The sequence below is a fragment of the Myotis myotis genome, unplaced genomic scaffold (genome assembly GCF_014108235.1).
Source record: "Myotis myotis isolate mMyoMyo1 unplaced genomic scaffold, mMyoMyo1.p scaffold_m19_p_2, whole genome shotgun sequence".
NCBI lineage: Eukaryota > Metazoa > Chordata > Mammalia > Chiroptera > Vespertilionidae > Myotis > Myotis myotis.
In genome coordinates, this window is record NW_023416324.1 from 145,184,414 (window position 1) to 145,201,824 (window position 17,411).

The 17,411-nt window shown below is 39.4% G+C and overlaps 1 protein-coding gene across 21 annotated transcripts in view; it reads left to right on the top strand.

Annotated features, from left to right (window-relative positions):
- The window catches only part of BBX (BBX high mobility group box domain containing), a 295,838-nt gene that overhangs the window by 230,384 nt on the left and 48,043 nt on the right, over positions 1-17,411 (top strand). For 20 of the 21 annotated variants that reach the window (XM_036351112.1, XM_036351117.1, XM_036351131.1 and 17 more), the window contains 2 exons: positions 393-467; positions 11,135-11,215. In XM_036351112.1, coding sequence (XP_036207005.1) covers positions 393-467; positions 11,135-11,215 — 156 coding nt within the window. The remainder of the gene's footprint in view (positions 1-392; positions 468-11,134; positions 11,216-17,411) is intronic. The other variant, XM_036351129.1, reaches the window with a different exon arrangement.

Genomic DNA, 17,411 nt, shown 5'->3' on the forward strand with positions numbered 1-17,411 from the left:
AATATTGTTTTACAACTGCGCCTAAGCCGAAAACAGCTTGGGGGGTAGTGGTGTAGGGAAGAGAGAAGGTGACTGTCTTTACTTGCAGCTTCCAACTTTTAATAATATTTTAAGAAATCCATTGAAATAAGGAAATTCATCTCAATGCTATTTGACATGTAGCTAATACCCTTACAAGAGACATGGCAAATGAGCTAAACTCAGTCTTTGTTCTTTAAATCACCTGTTTTTAGAAACATGGCCTTTGTCTTCCTTTATAATTTGCACTGTTCTTCTAAAAGGGATTGAGTGTGATTCTTCATCAGTGTCTACAGTGGGAATATATGGCAAAATCTATTACTCTGATATGGGAAAGTGTTTTTGTGCATTAAAAACTACTTGTTTCCTTTCAGATATCTTCAAGTACATCCCACCCCGATGCTCCTTCAAAACAGTGTCAAGCATCAGCCTTGTTTCAGTTTGCAGAGGTATGGCCTTCTTCCTCTTCTTCTTTTAAAATACTTATAGGGCTCAGAAAACTTACTGAACTCGGGGAAATACTGGAGTGAAGTTTTAATAATGTATAGTGAACTTTAGGTGTGCTTCTTCCCTTCCTGACATAATACTCATAACTGAGTACTTACTGTTCTTTTGCTGTCTTTCTTGTAATCATAGTCAGATCAGCTCCATATAGTATACCCATTTTGTAACCATTCATTAAAGAGTTCATTCAAAATAAGCACTTTCTAGTAATTCTTTATTTCATTTTTGCCTTGTTTTTAATTTATTTTTTTAAAAATAAATCTTTATTGTTCAGATTATTACAGTTGTTCCTCTTTTTTCCCCCATAGCTCCCCTCCACCCGGTTCCCACCCCACCCTCTGCCCTTACCCCCCTCCCCCACTGTCCTCATCCATAGGTGTACGATTTTTGTTCATTCTCTTCCCCCACCACCCACACCCCTTCCTCCCCGCCAAGAGTAGTCAGTCCACTCCCTTTCTATGCCCCTGACTCTATTATATTCACCAGTTTATTCTGTTCATGAGATTATTTATTCACTTGATTTTTAGATTCACTTGTTGATAGATGTGTATTTGTTGTTCATAATTTGTATCTTTACCTTTTTCTTCTTCTTCCTCTTCTTAAAGGATACCTTTCAGCATTTCATATAATATTGGTTTGGTGGTGATGAACTCCTTTAGCTTTTCCTTATCTGTGAATCTCTTTATCTGACCTTCAATTCTGAATGATAGCTTTGCTGGATAAAGTAATCTTGGTTGTAGGTTCTTGGTATTCATCACTTTGAATATTTCTTGCCACTCCCTTCTGGCCTGCAAAGTTTCTGTTGAGAAATCAGCTGACAGTCATATGGGTATTCCCTTGTAGGTAACTGAGTTTCTTTCTCTTGCTGCTTTTAAGATTCTCTGTTTGTCTTTTGCTCTTGGCATTTTAATTATGATGTGTCTTGGTGTGGTCCTCTTTGGATTCCTTTTGTTTGGGGTTCTCTGCGCTTCCTGGACTTGTAAGTCTATTTCTTTCACCAGGTAGGGGAAGTTTTCTGTCATTACTTCTTCAAATAGGTTTTCAATATCTTGCTCTTTCTCTTCTCCTGGCACCCCCATAATTCGGATGTTGGTACGCTTAAAGTTGTCCCAGAGGCTCCTTACACTATCTTCATATTTTCGGATTCTTTTTTCTTTTTGCTTTTCCGGTTGGGTGTTTTTTGCTTCTTCGTATTTCAAATCTTTGACTTGATTTTTGCGATCCTCTAGTCTGCTGTTGGAACTTTGTATAATATTCTTTATTTCAGTCAGTGTATGCTTAATTTCTAGTTGGTCCTTTTTCATAACCTCGAGGGTCTCATTAGATTTCTTGAGGGTCTCACTAAATTTATCGGCAGTTTCACTAGACTTATTGAGGGTCTTACTAAATTTATCGGCGGTTTCTAGAAAATTCTTGAAAAACCTTATAAGTGTGGTTTTGAACTCTATACCCAGTAATTTGTTTTCCTCCATTTCTGTCATTTGTGACTTGTTTCTTTGTCTCCGCATTTTTTATGCTTCCCTGTGTTGATACAGTGGCTTTCTGTGCTAGGTGTCCTATAGGGCTCAGTGGCTCAGCCTCCTCAATTACCTGAGGTGGACACTCTTGGTGCACCCCTTTGTGGCTGTGTGCACAGTCTTGTTGTAGTTAAGCCTTGATTGTTGTAGGTATCACTGGGAGGAATTGACCTCCAGGCCAATTGGCAGTGAGAATCAGCTGTGTCTGCAGTGGGAGACCTTCTGTGCTGGAGACACCCTTCTGGGGCAAGACTTGCTTCAGTGGGGCTTTGGTGCTCACTAAGTCTGCACCCTGAGTGTGTCCGATATGGATCTGAGGAGTTGTAATTTGGATGGTCCCACTCTGACCACTGGGTACACTGGCTCTTGGATCTCTAAGGAGGTGCTAATTTTAGCCTCTGCCTGAGGCTACCCAGCAGGAGCTATGGAGAGATCTGCAGATTCCTCTTCTTTGTTTGGGGTTTGGAGGTGCCCAGATGAGGCCCAGCTGTGAAGCAATGCAAGCTGCTGTGGGACCTTGGGCCTTCTTTTGGAAGTTCTGGGTCTCTCTGACCCAGCTGCAGTTTGTTAGGTAATTTTCAGATTGCAAAGGGCCAGGCCTTTCATATGCAAAAGCCTCTGCGCACAGCTTGGGTGTGGTGGGGTTTCAGGGGATCAACAGGGCGGAGCAAGCAGCTATGGCTGCTCCTTAGTCCTACCCTAAGAGTCCCCCCCGTCTCAGTGTCCCGGTAATCACTGCAAGCACCTCTGAGAGAAAGCCGCCCTCGAGTTCTGACTGATGCCAGACATTCCAGTTTCTCCCCATATGAGTCTGTGTCCCCAAAGACTCGCCCTGAACTGGAGTTCAGAGATGTCGGGAGCTTGTGTCTCCCTCCCGATTGAAAAAGACAGCCACATTCTCAGTTGGCAGCCCTTTCCACGTGTGCCTCCGTACCTCTGCACTTTACTTCTGCACCTCCTCTGAGTCTCAGTGTGCTTTTCTCTTTCCTTCTAGTTGTAGAATTTCCACTCGGCCAGCCTTCCTGTGGTTCAGGATGATGTCCATCTTGCCTTTTAGTTGTAATTTTGAATTTGTTGTGAGAGGCAGCAATTTCCAGTGTTTACCTATGCCGCCATCTTGGTTTCTCTTTAATTTATTTTTAAAGCTTGGAAAAACTGCTGTCAACATGAATGCCATAGGATTCCAATTTATTAAATTTTCCTAATAGTGAAATTATATGCTGTAATTCATGAATAACTCTCACAGCAATGCAGTAGTGAATCTGACCTGTGAAATCATCTGTGATTAGCTTTCATGTGGTATAGCTTCAGCCAGTATTTTCATTAATCCCAGGCTTGGGTCCAGTCAGCTCTTGCAGGATCTCGGATTTCTTTTATTTGTCAGCCAGAGACAAAGCACACACTAGAGAGCATTTTTTTTGGTAGATGTGATTAGGAGGCAAATACAATAGGCTTGATATGGCCACAAGGCACTGGCTTCCTCCATAGGCTCGTTTCCAATGAGCACTATATGACGAAACATAAAATGTATATATAGTTCTTGAAAATAAGATGCTGTCTGCTTTAGTTCTTTCCCCCTTTTCCTTTATATTAATTCCAGTAAAAAGCATATCATAAACTGATCAGTCCCATATGGGGTTGAGAGAAAATGACAAGCAGGACTTTTCTGTTTAGTTTTGGTGTTTTGAATCACTTTGATTCGTTGAATAGAATGCTGCATAAGTGAAATATAAAATGATATCCTTTTGGCAGAAGAAAACCTGGCATCTTATTTTGAAAATGATAAAAATTACTTTCAGCCCTTAAGTCAAAAGCTGCTTCCTCTTGGGACAGTTGTGTCAACCCCTGTGACTTTTTAGCACAGTGGCCTGCTCATCTTTTCGGCCTCACTTATTAGCTGTTGAGGGTGATGCAATGAAAATGGCAAAAACAGTATCAAATGCTATCATTTCATTAAGAACAATTTGCTTGATGAATTTGAATAAATTAAGATATTATTATAATTTTTCATTAGGATAGTCTGTTTTCTAAATTTATCTTTAATCTTGATACCTGAGTGAATCCCATCCAGCTTTTTAGAAACACTTCCTCCAAAACAGAATGTATTTGCCACAAATTGTGTTTGATTAAATTCTGCACTCCAGCATGAATTTTAGAAAGGCAGTAGCTCATCTTGGACACACTTGATATTTACACCTTACCTACCAAGAGTATTCAACTTAACATGTAAGTATGGGATACGTCAGCAGGTGCTGGTGCATATCTAACAGCCATCACCACAGAGAATGTGATCGTTATTTGAGCAATACCATCATTAGATTTATTAAGAGCTTCTGGAGCCCTGGGCAGCTCTGAAAGAGCAGTTTGATGCTGTAACAGCCTGTGTCCTGTGACTCTGGGGGACCAGATTTTGTGCCTCTCTATAGCAAGTCAGTTTGTCCTTACTGCTCAGTGTATGCATTCCTCCAAGCACGAGGAGGTCCTCCCCACCCAGGGGAAAAAAGAACCTCTTCTGACTTGGACGTTGTGCAAGGAGATGTTTCCTTGCACAGATGTCTTCTCAGTAGCATTTGTCTCCTGAGGTCTTCATTATTTTGGCTGTGGGATATATAGAAGATTTGAGGAAGCTTAACAAAATCGTTTTGGAAATTTATTAGTTGTAGTTTCAAGACATCGTAATGGAGGAAGGCATGCATGATGGGAAAACAAAATGTTTCCCCTAAGATCAAAAGCAATATCCCCTCCCAACTCAGTATATTATTTTGCCTAGTTTGATAATGTGAGCCTTTTAATTCCTAAGCAAATTAAACAAGTTATAACAGACCTCGTTATTGAGTAAACATTATATGTGATTATGTGAGAGAAGTACTTGATTCTCTCCAATATGTAACTTCTCTATAATTTTCCTCCACTGACCCAAGAAAACCCTAAGTAAGGTTCAATCTCTTAGCACCTTATGAGTTGACCTTTTTGTCAGCCTAATACTTTGCTGGTTTATTTAAAACTAAACACGACTTAACTAGGTGAACTATGAGCATGTATATTGCAGAAATAGAATAGGCTGTAATTACTGTGATCATATCCCTAAAGCTCTTATAATTACTTCATAAAACACCCATCACCTTTGAGAAAACACAGAGACTCTAGTAATTCGTGTTTTAATTAGTCTGAGTAGAGGTTCTAAAACTTTAAATAACACCAGAGTCACCTTCAAGTCATTTTCATCACAGATTGCTGAGCCCCACCCCCAAAGTTTCTGACTTACTGAGTCTGGAGTAAGGCCTGAGAATTTGCATTTCCAAAACATTTACTATCAGGAAATAAGAGTTTGGGACCATTGCTCTATAATTTAAAATTTTTACTAAAAGCTGTCTATTCGTCATTATTAAGGCACTTCCTAGTATTTCTGGGACCTCTTAGGGAAAGGATGAAGTAAGGAAGGGATGGACGTGTAATAGAAAATTTCCCAGTGCGCCACTTTATGCCTCCATCCCTTTTCATAGGGATTCTCACTCCTATTACATATACTTCTATTTAAAAAAATTTTTTTATATAATTTAGAAATCAATTTACTGTTTTAAAGTGTTCAGCTATAATTTCATTTTAAGATCAGGCTTATAAAATTCTTAGAGACCATTCCTGTTAATTTAATTTGCCGTTGTCAGTAACTCCAGGAAGAGATTAGCTAGATCTACTCTTTGCAATGAGTCATTTATTGTGCAACATCATTATCCTAGAAACACACCCTTTAAAAAAACTATAAGCCTTGGGCATTTCTTTAAATTGAAAATGTTTTTCTTTCATAAATGAATCCTAAGTCTCTGCCTTGCAAGCTGAGAAGGATATTTTTTCTTATTAACCAAACCTGATAAGTTTTAATACTGAGGTTAACCTATACCAGTGATGGCAAACCTATGACGCGTGTCAGAGGTGACACGCGAACTCATTTTTTTGGTTGATTTTTCTTTGTTAAATGGCATTTAAATATTTAAAATAAATATCAAAAATATAAATCTTTGTTTTACTATGTTTGCAAATATCAAAAAATTTCTTTATGTGACACGGCACCAGAGTTAAGTTAGGGTTTTTCAAAATGCTGACACGCCGAGCTCAAAAGTTTCGCCATCACTGGCCTATACGGAGCCATGAAACTGAGTGAAGAACATTTTTCTTGTAGGTTTAAATGAATGCTCACATTTAAAAGGAGAAAATATGTCTGCTCTGTAAGATCTAGAAAGAAATAATAGAGTACAGAACCTGCTTTCCCCCATGTCAGCCTGTCTCCCATTCCTTATTGACACTCAAATTCGCCTACATTTAACCCAGCCCATGTGAAGAGCCATCACACTTTCCAGGCCCCTATCATTAAGTTGGTTAGAATGAGTTTCCTAGCTGCATCTTTCATTGTATACAGGTAAAGTAAAACATCTGTCACTTTTTAGATCTCATTCACTGAAGACTAATGAGCAAATGTAAAGCCTGAAGGGAGCTCTTGTATTCCATTATTTAACAAATCTGAAAGCCATGACCATATTCTCTGCTCTATGGCTGACTCTTACACCTACAGCATATCTTTGCATTGAAAAATTACATATTTATTTGGAAGACAAAGAGCTAACCTGGATGATTTAGACAGATTTGAATATTAAACTTAAAAGTTTAATATAAATACACCAAGTTTAAGTCATTATCAGAAGTGAATATATGCAATAGGTGCACATTTCAGGCATTTGTTTTCATGATGAAATGCCCAGTGTGTTACAGAATATTGCATTTGAAAAAAACTCCATATACTCACACTGCAGCTATTCAGTATGAGAAAATTACATGTTTTATTGGAAGCATTAATATTTCTTTAGGGTATGGTAGACCAGTCATCTCACTTTGTTCATTTTTTCTTTGATTCAGTTATTTATTCAGTTATTGGTCATTTTGTCACAGGGTACAATGTTTATGGTACTCCTTGTAATTGCAGAAGACTTTCCACCATTATCTAATTGGCAATTTTTATCTTTACCACCTGTACTCCTATACCTCAGGCCAGCTAAAAAATTAGTAGATTAACATCCAGGGTGAGAATTTTTCCTAGCACTTATGCTGTGCCTCATGTACTATTACACCTAACCTTTTTATAAAAAAAATCAAAGCATTACATAATAACCGGAGGAGAGACTACAGTGGAGTTAACAGATTGTCAAGCACCATTAGTTCAAGGAAAATGAAAAGCAAAGCCAGGAACATACTATGCAGTATGGCCCCCTAGTGTCCTCTACCCAGGAGTGTGGCAACATGCACTTCTACCACTAGCTGACCAACATGAAAAACATATATTAACTATATTGTTCTTACTTGAAAGGATATGTGTGTCTTAAATAGGAAAAAAAAAACAAAAATAAAAAATGGGGGGGAATGGGGAAGGAAGTGGTATAACATGTAACAAATGGTCATTGTACAAGCTATGCCTATAATTGAAACCCTCAGAGTAGATGAGATTATGAAGAGAATCATGTGTAAGTAAAAAGAGAGGCAACTTTAAGACAAAACCCTGAGGGGTCACTATAGCGGGGAGAGCCAGCAAAGGAGAACAACTGGTGGCCTGAGAGTAGACAGGGGTGGGCAAACTTTTTGACTGGAGGGCCACAATGGGTTCTTAAACTGGACCGGAGGGCCGGAACAAAAGCATGGATGGAGTGTTTGTGTGAACTAATATAAATTCAAAGTAAACATCATTACATAAAAGGGTACGGTCTTTTTTTTTTTTTTTTAGTTTTATTCTTTTCAATAATAGCCGTAGTTTGCCCATGGCTGGAGTAGAAGAACAAGCACCCTGCACTGATAGAAGCCCAGGGAGGAGTTCTCCAGAAAGGACCAGCCATGTGAATGCTGTAGAGAAACAGAGAGAAGGCTCCAGCCATGGACATTAACATATATTTGCTTTTTCAGTCCCTACTCCAATTAATAAGCCAAAGATATTTTTAGAAAGCATATCTTGTCACTAAGACGCTCCATGAAAAATCTCTTTAAAAATATATTTTTATTGATTTCAGAGAGGAATGGAGAGGGAGAGAGAGATAGAAACGTCATTGATGAGAGAGAATCATTGATCGGCTGCCTCCTGCATGCCCCATACTGAGGATCAAGCCCGCAACCCGGGTATGTGCCCTGCCTGGGAATCGAACCGCAACCTCCTGGTTCATAGTTCAATGCTCAACCACTAAGCCACGCCAGCCGGGCTAAAAATTTTACTGTTCCATAAATGTTGGACTAAAACATATTGATCCTTTCCACACATGCCCCTTTGGAAATCAGCTTTCCAGCAACTTGAAGCATTTAAAATACTTCCCTATACCTACACAATTTTCCTCTCGGGCAATGAGGAAAATTGTTCTTGCTAAACTCAGGTGATTCCTTTTGAAAGGTAAGGAACCGTTCTCAAGGCCTGACTCAGACAGCTGAGCATAAACTCAGATGGCCGATAATATATCCATGCCCTCACTAGTTCTTCACTGAGCCTTGGTTGTGCCATGCACTGCTTTAGGCACAAGATATATGGTAGTGAACAAACACCTGTAGAATCAGGGAGCATAAATCTACAAAAGTGACAGCAGAGGGAGCCAGTGGAAGAACTAAAACTGTGTCATGGGCTATCCCTGCTGCTCTACCCAGCTTGTTATCCTTCAGCAGTTCTTGAGGGTGTCATATGGGTATGTGACAGATGTAATATTCTGCACTTTATTAAGTTTAACAATAATCCTGTGACATTGCAATTTTTAATTCTTTTCCAATTTCAGTGTATAACTAATTTTTGCAATTGTACTAAAAGAGTTTATGTTTATTAGTGTTAATGATAGATCCTTATTACTAATATATGCACTACTTATTAAAAACATAATATGGGCTTAGCACTGTGCCAAACCCTTCACCAACATAAAATTTAACCTTCACAACAGTAATATGAGGCAGGTATTATTTTTTCTATTTTGAAGATGAGGTAAATGAGGCTCAAAGTCTTAATTATTTGCTTAACTCCACACAGCAAAAAGTTAATGAAGGCACATCTGTCTGACAAAAAAGCCATGTTCTTTCTATTATACAACCTTGGTTTAAGGGATGCATTCATGTTCAGTTCTTCCTTCAAGTTAGTGCAAATTGGTGATTATATTAATGTGTTTGCTTCTATTAGTCTGGTGATAAGGTGAGTAATTAAATTCAACTTGTCTAGAAAAAGTAGAAGTGGCATATATCAGAAAGTCCAGCTAAAGGAAATTTTTCCAAACTTCAGAAAGATTGAGCCTCATAAATTGATCTTCTAAAGAAAAAGTAAGTGATTATGATGAATAGGAAAGGACTCTGTGAAAAATGATAGTACCTAGGAAGAAAAAGTCCTTAAAACTTCTCAAACTAGGCCCTTGTAAATAGCCCAGGTAGCTTATTAAATATTTGTCTCTACAAAGGCCTCTTATGCTGCAGGTCTTTTAGGGAGAATTCCCGCTAGCAGTAAAGCACCCAGACCATCGGTTCTCAAACTGTGGGTCGCTACCTCTTTGGGGGTCGAATGACCCTTTCACAGGGGTCACCGAAGACCATCGGAAAACACATATATAATTACATATTGCTTTTGTGATTAATCACTATGCTTTATTATGTTCAATTTGTAACAATGAAAATACATTCCTGCCTATCAGATATTTACATTACGATTCATAACAGTAGCAAAATTACAGTTAAGAAGTAGCCACGAAAATAATTTTATGGTTGGGGGTCACCACAACATAAGAAACTGTATTTAAGGGTCGCGGCAATAGGAACGTTGAGAACCAGTGACCTAGACTCTCCTGGAGCTGACAGCTCCATAGACTCCCCTGAGGGCGGGGCTGGGGTCACCTATGGCAGGATTGCCTCCTATAGGGAACTGAGCAATGTCGCTGTCTTAAACGGAGAAAGAATTCGGAATCACAAAGAATACAAAAAGCCAGCTAGCTGCTCTAATGATGACAGAACTTCTCCAGGGAAAGCACACTTTGTGAAGATGCTTACCATATGTCCTTCTGAGTTCTCTACTGAGTTAGGGTAGAAATGGAAAATGAAATTTTCATAGAAAAGTGACAAAGGACAGTGCTGTTCATTGTTATCAGTGCCTGGCTACTGTTTAGCCAAACTGGAAGGAGAGTATGCAGTCAGTGTAATATTGTATGTATATGTGTGTGCTACAACATAGGTCCTTAATTGTACAACTTATTTAGATTTGTGGTTTTAATTGCCAATCCTTGTGTGTACTTAGAACATAGTCTCAAAGGCAGAGCCAATGTTTTATATAAAATTCTTAGCTCCCCAGCTCCTGCCATACTGCTTAGGACATTTATATTGGACTGTCAAAAAAATACTTGACTTGGTATTCTTTCCTCAGAGCTCCCAAACATATTCCTTTGCACAATTAACTAGTCACTTTGGTAATTACAAATTGGCTCTAAATAGCTCTTTTATATATGACCATTTGATGAGTTGATACTTATCTAGAAATGTGTGTCTTCTTGTAAGGTTAGAATTAAATTTAAAGCCTGGAATATAAAAGATAATACTCTTGTCATTAAATAGCCACCATAGTCATGCCTGTTTTTTTGTTGCTGTTTTGGAGATTATTTACTAAAATTGGTTTGAAAATTATAATCCCAAGCATGCCACATTTAAAGTTACAGTGGGGCCTTGACTTACAAGTCTAATTCATTCCATGATGGAGCTCGTAACTCAAATTACTTGTATGTCAAATCAACAGTGAATGAGTGAGACACGTGATGCTGGGCTGATGTTGTGGCGTTCACTGTGACGTTCGCTGCGCCAACTAGCGGTGGGGTATCTGAAGCTGGCTCATAACCCGAATTTTAGCTCGCAACTCAAAGCAAAAAATTGGCCGAGAGACGGCTCGTATCTCGAAAAACTCGTTAGTCGGGACACTCGTAAGTCAAGGCCCGACTGTATTTGGTACTTGGGAACAATGTTGTTCTCATAAACTAAGGAAAGCTCCTGAATGTATGAATGGGAAGCAAGAATTCTGATATCACAATTAATATTCTTTATATGAATTGTTTTCAATATAGATTTCTTCAAACACTTCGCAGTTGGGTGGTGCCGAACCTATAAGACGCTGTGGAAAGTCTGCACTCTTTCAACTAGCAGAGGCAAGTTTCTAAGAATATACCGAGATGAGCTATGCAGAGGTGGAAATTACAGAAATTAATCATATTCCTTTAACTGTGCCCTTTCACCTTTGCCCATAAAGTGTATTGTATCTAATTTTCAACAATGAGAGGGCTAACCTTAAATTTAGAAAAAGGAAAAAAAAAGGCGTCTTGTTACTAAAAGTCATTAAGCATTGAAAAAGGTTACTCAGGGAAATTGCAAAATCCTTTTCACAGGCAGTAATATTTTAAAGTAAGGTCAGGTTCGTCTCACTCATCAGTTAAATAAGTCCAGCTTGAACCCAGAAGAATGGACCAGGCCCTTTTCCTCTTTGCGGATTCTCTTATAACATCGGTAAATCCCTAGAATAGAATGCACTACTTTTAAACCAGGTGGTTGATGTTTTAATTTTTGTTGTTTTTAGAGAAGAACTCAAATGACATGTTCTAAGTCAGGTTTTATAACATCTGTCAGTTGTACATCTGATCTGACATGGATTTAAAATTCCTTTGGCAAAGTAAAAAATGTGTTTTTATAAACCCTATGAGGTGGGTGATGGGTTGGGAGGGACGATGCCAGGAGTTTTTAGGGTGGGCAGGAGAGGTGACTTTGCCAAGCTGTGACTGCTCTGCCTTAAGGAAACTCATGGAAAAAATGTTTTTAGGACACCATAATAATAGTTCTTTCTTCTGGTGAGACAAATTAGGAGGTAAAAAAAAATGGGTAACCAAAATCTCTTATAAACTTTTTTTCCCTCTCATGTTTCTGACTTCCTTCCTATGATTTCCTTCTGAGGTGTTTTGTTGTTGTTGTTTTTAGTGATATAGTTCTTTTACAAATCTTAAGTAGTTTGTTAATTTAATGGGATGGCCTGTCATTTTCCAAATTTTATGGCAGCTTATATCATAAAAATTTAGGAGTTTTAAATGTCTTAACATTAAGCTTTTAAAGTTTAGCCAGATCCAAATTAGAAATATAAAAATATAGAGGTCTGAAACAATAAAGAAGTGTATAAACAGCAGAATAAACTAATCTATTGTTGTCTGACATTAAGCTGACCAGCTTCTGTGTGAGATAAACTCAGACCCAAATAGAGATCTGCAAATGACTAGAAAACTTAATGAAGACCACAGGGAATCCTTCCTTTCTATCTAATAATAGACAAACATGGCAATTGACCGTATGTTAGCTATGCCTCCCATTGGCTAATAAGTGCAATATGCAAATTAACCACCAACGAAGATGGCGCTTAATTTGTATACGTAGGCTCCAAGCAGCGGAGGGAAGACTGAAGGCGAGCCAGAGCCGCAAAGACGGAATACTAAAGGCGGCTCCGGCCGGAGCGAAGGCCTGGGTCCCAGGTGCCGGAGGAAAACCTGTGCCGGCAGCCAGGAGAAGGGAAGGCCTATTGCACGAATCTCTTCGTGCATTGGGCCTCCAGTACTATATAATAAAAGGGTAATATGCAAATCAACCTAATGGCGGAGTGCGGCGAGAGCCTCTTCTCCCTCCGCGAGCCTCTTCTGCTTCCACGGCAGTGCTAAGGATGTCCAGCTGCTCCCCTCGGTCCTAAGCAGGCAGTCAGACATCCCCTGAGGGCTCCTGGACTGTGAAAGGGCACAGGCCAGACTGAGGGACACCCCTCCTGAGTGCATGAATGTTGTACATCAGGCCTCTAGTAGTTTTAATAAAATAGAAGGATCTCTTACCCTTTGAGACAGCATGGAGAGACCTGGAGAGTGTTATGCTAAGCGAAATAAACCAGTTAAAGAAAGACAAGTTATCACATGATCTCACTCATATGTGGAATCTAATGAACAAAATAAACTGATGAATGGAGTGGATCCAGAGACATGGAAGCATGGAACAGAGTGCGGAATCTCAGGGAAGGCGGGGAGGATGGGTGGGTGGGAATAGATCAACCAAAGAACTTGTAAGCAAATATGTATAACCCATGGACACAGACAATAGGATGGTGTAGGCCTGGGGCGGGGGGTGGAGATGGATTAGAAGAGGTCAGTGGGGGAGAGAGGGGACATATTTAATACTTTCAACAATAAAGATTTAAAAAAAAAAGCAAAAGAAGTGGGTGAGTCAGTAGCAAGGTACTACTGCAGGTAGAACTTCAATAGTAAGGATCTTGCGTATAGTGTGCCTTTGGAGTTAGAGTTGTAAATAGGACTTTGTAAACAGAGAGACCATGTATTTGTCTAGTGTCTTTCAGACTATAGATTGTTCAGACAATTTATTTGAAAGAAGTGATTATCACCCTGCTGGTGTTGCTCAGTGTTGAGCTTCGATCCTTGAACCAGGAGGTCACAGTTCATTTCCCAGTCAGGGCACGTGCCAGGTTGTGGACTCCATCTCGAGTAGGGGGCTTGTAGGAGGCAGCTAATCAATGATTCTCTCTCATTAATGTTTCTATCTCTCTTCCTTCCTATCTCTGAAATAAAAACAAACAAATAAATAACAAAACCTGCTAAAAGAAGTGATTATCTTGCTTGAATATTAGGAATGTGTAGCCCTCTCTTCAGTTCCTAGTTGTGTGTGTTACACATATATACAAACACATATGCATGGTTTTTATTTCTGCTTTTTAAATTTAAGTATAGAAAAAAACCAAAAATATTAATTTGAAAAGATATATGCACCCCTAAGTTCATTGCAGAACTATTTACAATAGCCAAGAATTGGAGGCAGCCTCAATGTCTATCCATAGATGAATGGATCTATATGGTTTTTAAAATATTAAACACTAAATTGTAAAACACCTAACTTTTATATTAATATGTCTTTATTAAACAGTTTTGTGTTAGAAAAGTGTGGACCTTTGAGGCACTTTGCTGTGGAGCTGGGTGTACTAGAAAGATGAATTTTCTTTCTTTGGCATAAATCATTTAAAAAAAAGGATTCCCTATTAAATCAGAGCTCATTAAAAAAGAACACTCTCCTAATTTGTAGGGATGCATCCCAAATATGAAACAGATGCTATGGTCTAACAGATGTTTGAATGCTGGGATCATAATTTAAAGGGGTAAAACGACTGCAATAAGCCTATTCCAATTATAGCAAATCAACTTATCCTCAGACTTAGTTTCTTATAACATCTGAGTAAAACTACATGCTTTTTATGAAACAGGGTCGCTAAAAAATAATTTACCAAGAAAATCTTCTCACATTATTTCTCCCACATGAATGTGATGCCATAATGCCAATAGACTGTGTTTTAGAATAACATCCTGAAGCTTCCCAGTTTCTAATTAAACATAAATATGTGCACAATGGATTAATCAGCATCTCCAAATAATCACCAATAGAAATAGGCTTCCTCAATTTATTTTATTCCATGTGTACTTGGTGCTCATTTTTCTTGAACCAAACATAATATTTCATTATGTTGGGTGCCTCTTCAAATAAGTATAACAGGATATTGAGAAGGATTTTTTCTTTTGGCCAGAATTAGTGGTATTGTCTGAAATCTGAAGGAACAGCTTTCAGTTATCCCATCCCATAGCGAAAGCCTACAAGAGGCCACCTCCAATATAGGCCAGACCCTTCTCTTGGGATTTATAAGGAGATACTAATTCTATCTCATATACTTACTGTGCAGAGGTTTTTCCTCTCATCCCCTCCCTTAACCCAAGTCATCAGTGAGTGGGGAGATATCATAGGCTATCTAATCATCTAGAATACTTTGGCTTTTCTCCCTGACCATCAAACTGAAGGCAGCTCTAAGAGTACCCCTATTAAAGGTTGGGGGTGGTACCTACAAGAAGTGTCAAGAAGCAAGAAATGTTTTAGACATAGATTTACTGCTGTATCCTTCACCCATCTGAGCAGGCAAAAAAGAACTGGAGGAAGTTGGCAGCAGGGAGAGACTTGGAATGCCTGCTGCACTCGCTTTTGGCATTGTAGAGATGTGTGAGTTCCCTGGGGTCTAGTGGACACATAGGAGGTAGTCCAGCTTGATCAGACAAGTGGCCATGGGACAGTCATGGGGAGGGGTTGTCAGAGAGCCAACCTGGCACAGTAGGGCAGGCTCCTGCACTAGGAAAAACTCAGCAGAGACGGCTTTACTCAGGACACTCTGATGAGCTCCCATAAGCAGGAGTGATCTTCAGCAGTTTCTATCAGTACCGCTGTCCTGGTACTAAATACTTGCTATTGTTAGTGCCAAGACTGTGACCTACATCCCCTGAGTACCTTGCAGCAATGCTGCCAGCATCCCTGATCCAGCAACTAGAGGGAACACGGGCCTGCAGGACTCTGCCCCAGCCCTGAGACCACATCTCTTCTGACCAGTCAGCACCCCACCTATTAAATATTTTGCATATCATCTCTGTGCTTGGCATCTCCTGACAAGGTCATTCAGTCTTATGTAGAGTTAGCAGGAACAGACAATAAAGAAAGACATACCGCCGAAACCGGTTTGGCTCAGTGGATAGAGCGTTGGCCTGCGGACTGAAAGGTCCCAGGTTCGATTCCGGTCAAGGGCATGTACCTGGGTTGCGGGCACATTCCCAGTAGGAGATGTGCAGGAGGCGGCTGATCGATGTTTCTCTCCCATCGATGTTTCTAACTATCTCTCTCCCTTCCTCTCTGTAAAAAATCAATAAAATATATTTAATAAAAAAAAAGAAAGAAAGAAAGACATACCCGTGGGCAGTTAGTTTTACCTCTACTATTTCTTCTTCTGTCCACTAAACCAGAATGTTTAGGCCTTATGAAGGAAGGTCTAGGAACCAGCCAGCCCAAGAACTAACCACTCACCCTTCCCCAATTCCATTCCTGTGGGCTGTCATGGGAGGAGGAGTGAATGAGGAGAACTCCCTAATATAGGGAGAAATGCTTACAAGACATGTCTTCTCTTTAGTGAGAAGCAAGAAATATTATAGGCACATATTTATTGCTGGGCCCTATAGGCCCTCAAGCAGGCAGAAAGAAAATTGAAAAAGTTGACAGCAGACACAAAGAGACTTGGATCGGCCTACACTCTTAGTGTTGGCATTGTAAGCACCCCTGTCTATTTCCCTGGACCCTGGACCAAAAGATACGCTGGGGAAGGCCCTTCTTTGAGCATTTGATTGGCATATTAAACTGGGTGAACTGATAATAGCTGAAAGTGACCATAAAATTCTGGGATCTGTTCCAAGTGTTTTTTAGGATCTATTCCAACTGGGAAGAGAGATTTGGCATAGTGCTGCTGAGGTTAGGAAATTGAGAAAAATAGAATGCTTTTATGTTTGAACCTCCATGAGGATCATACTGTTCAGTTAATCAGTTACTTAATTGGTGCAGGTCCTATAATGTATTGTGTTTCCTTTCATTTTGAAATTAATTAGGTCGGGTCATATAAAGATCTGCAAAGCAACACAGCACCTCCCCCTCCCCCCTGCCCTGATATCACTGTGAATCATAGTTGCTATAGTCGGAGGACACTTAGAGACATCTTTACCTGTACATTTTAGCAAAGAACATTTCTACACTTGGAAGATCTCTGGTACCAAATTGCCTAGTATATTAAGTGGGACAGTTTATTCATTCATTCTAAGGACTAATAATTATTGAAGGTCTGCTCCATGCCAATACAGTGAGGCTGCTGAAGCTTCCTACATGTGGATATACAAGTATTGTTATTATGATGAGACAACTGTGAGCCTTCTTCTAAGTGGTGCAGGGATGCTTTGCCTCTAGGTACAGTTTTGATGTTTTGGTGTGCCACTAGGGGCTGGAGCATAAGCCTAAAATTATTACTGTTTGTTTTACTTCTAATTTTTCTGAAATAATTTTATGTGTTATTTTAAATAGGTTATAAATTTTTTTCATACAGGTTTGCTTTTATTAGACTATAAATTTTAATAGCTGATTTTATGTGCAAGTTTTATTATCTAACCTAAGATAATAACTGACATTTATTATCTACTGTGTGCGAGACGCTTTTCTAAGTACTTTATATGTACTCATTGAATTTTCACACCCATTCTCTGGGGGTAGGTACTGTTATCGTTCCTTTTCTACACATTAGGAAACAAAAGGGCAGAGAGGTTTTGGTCTGGCCTAAGGTCACGGGGATAGAAGGTGTTAGGGCCTCTGTAGAAACCTAGGCAGTCTGTTCCCCACTGCCTGGGCTCTTCAGCACTGGGCTATGCTGTCACCTTGTTTTAGATGAGTATAAAGGCTATGCAAGCTGCTTGT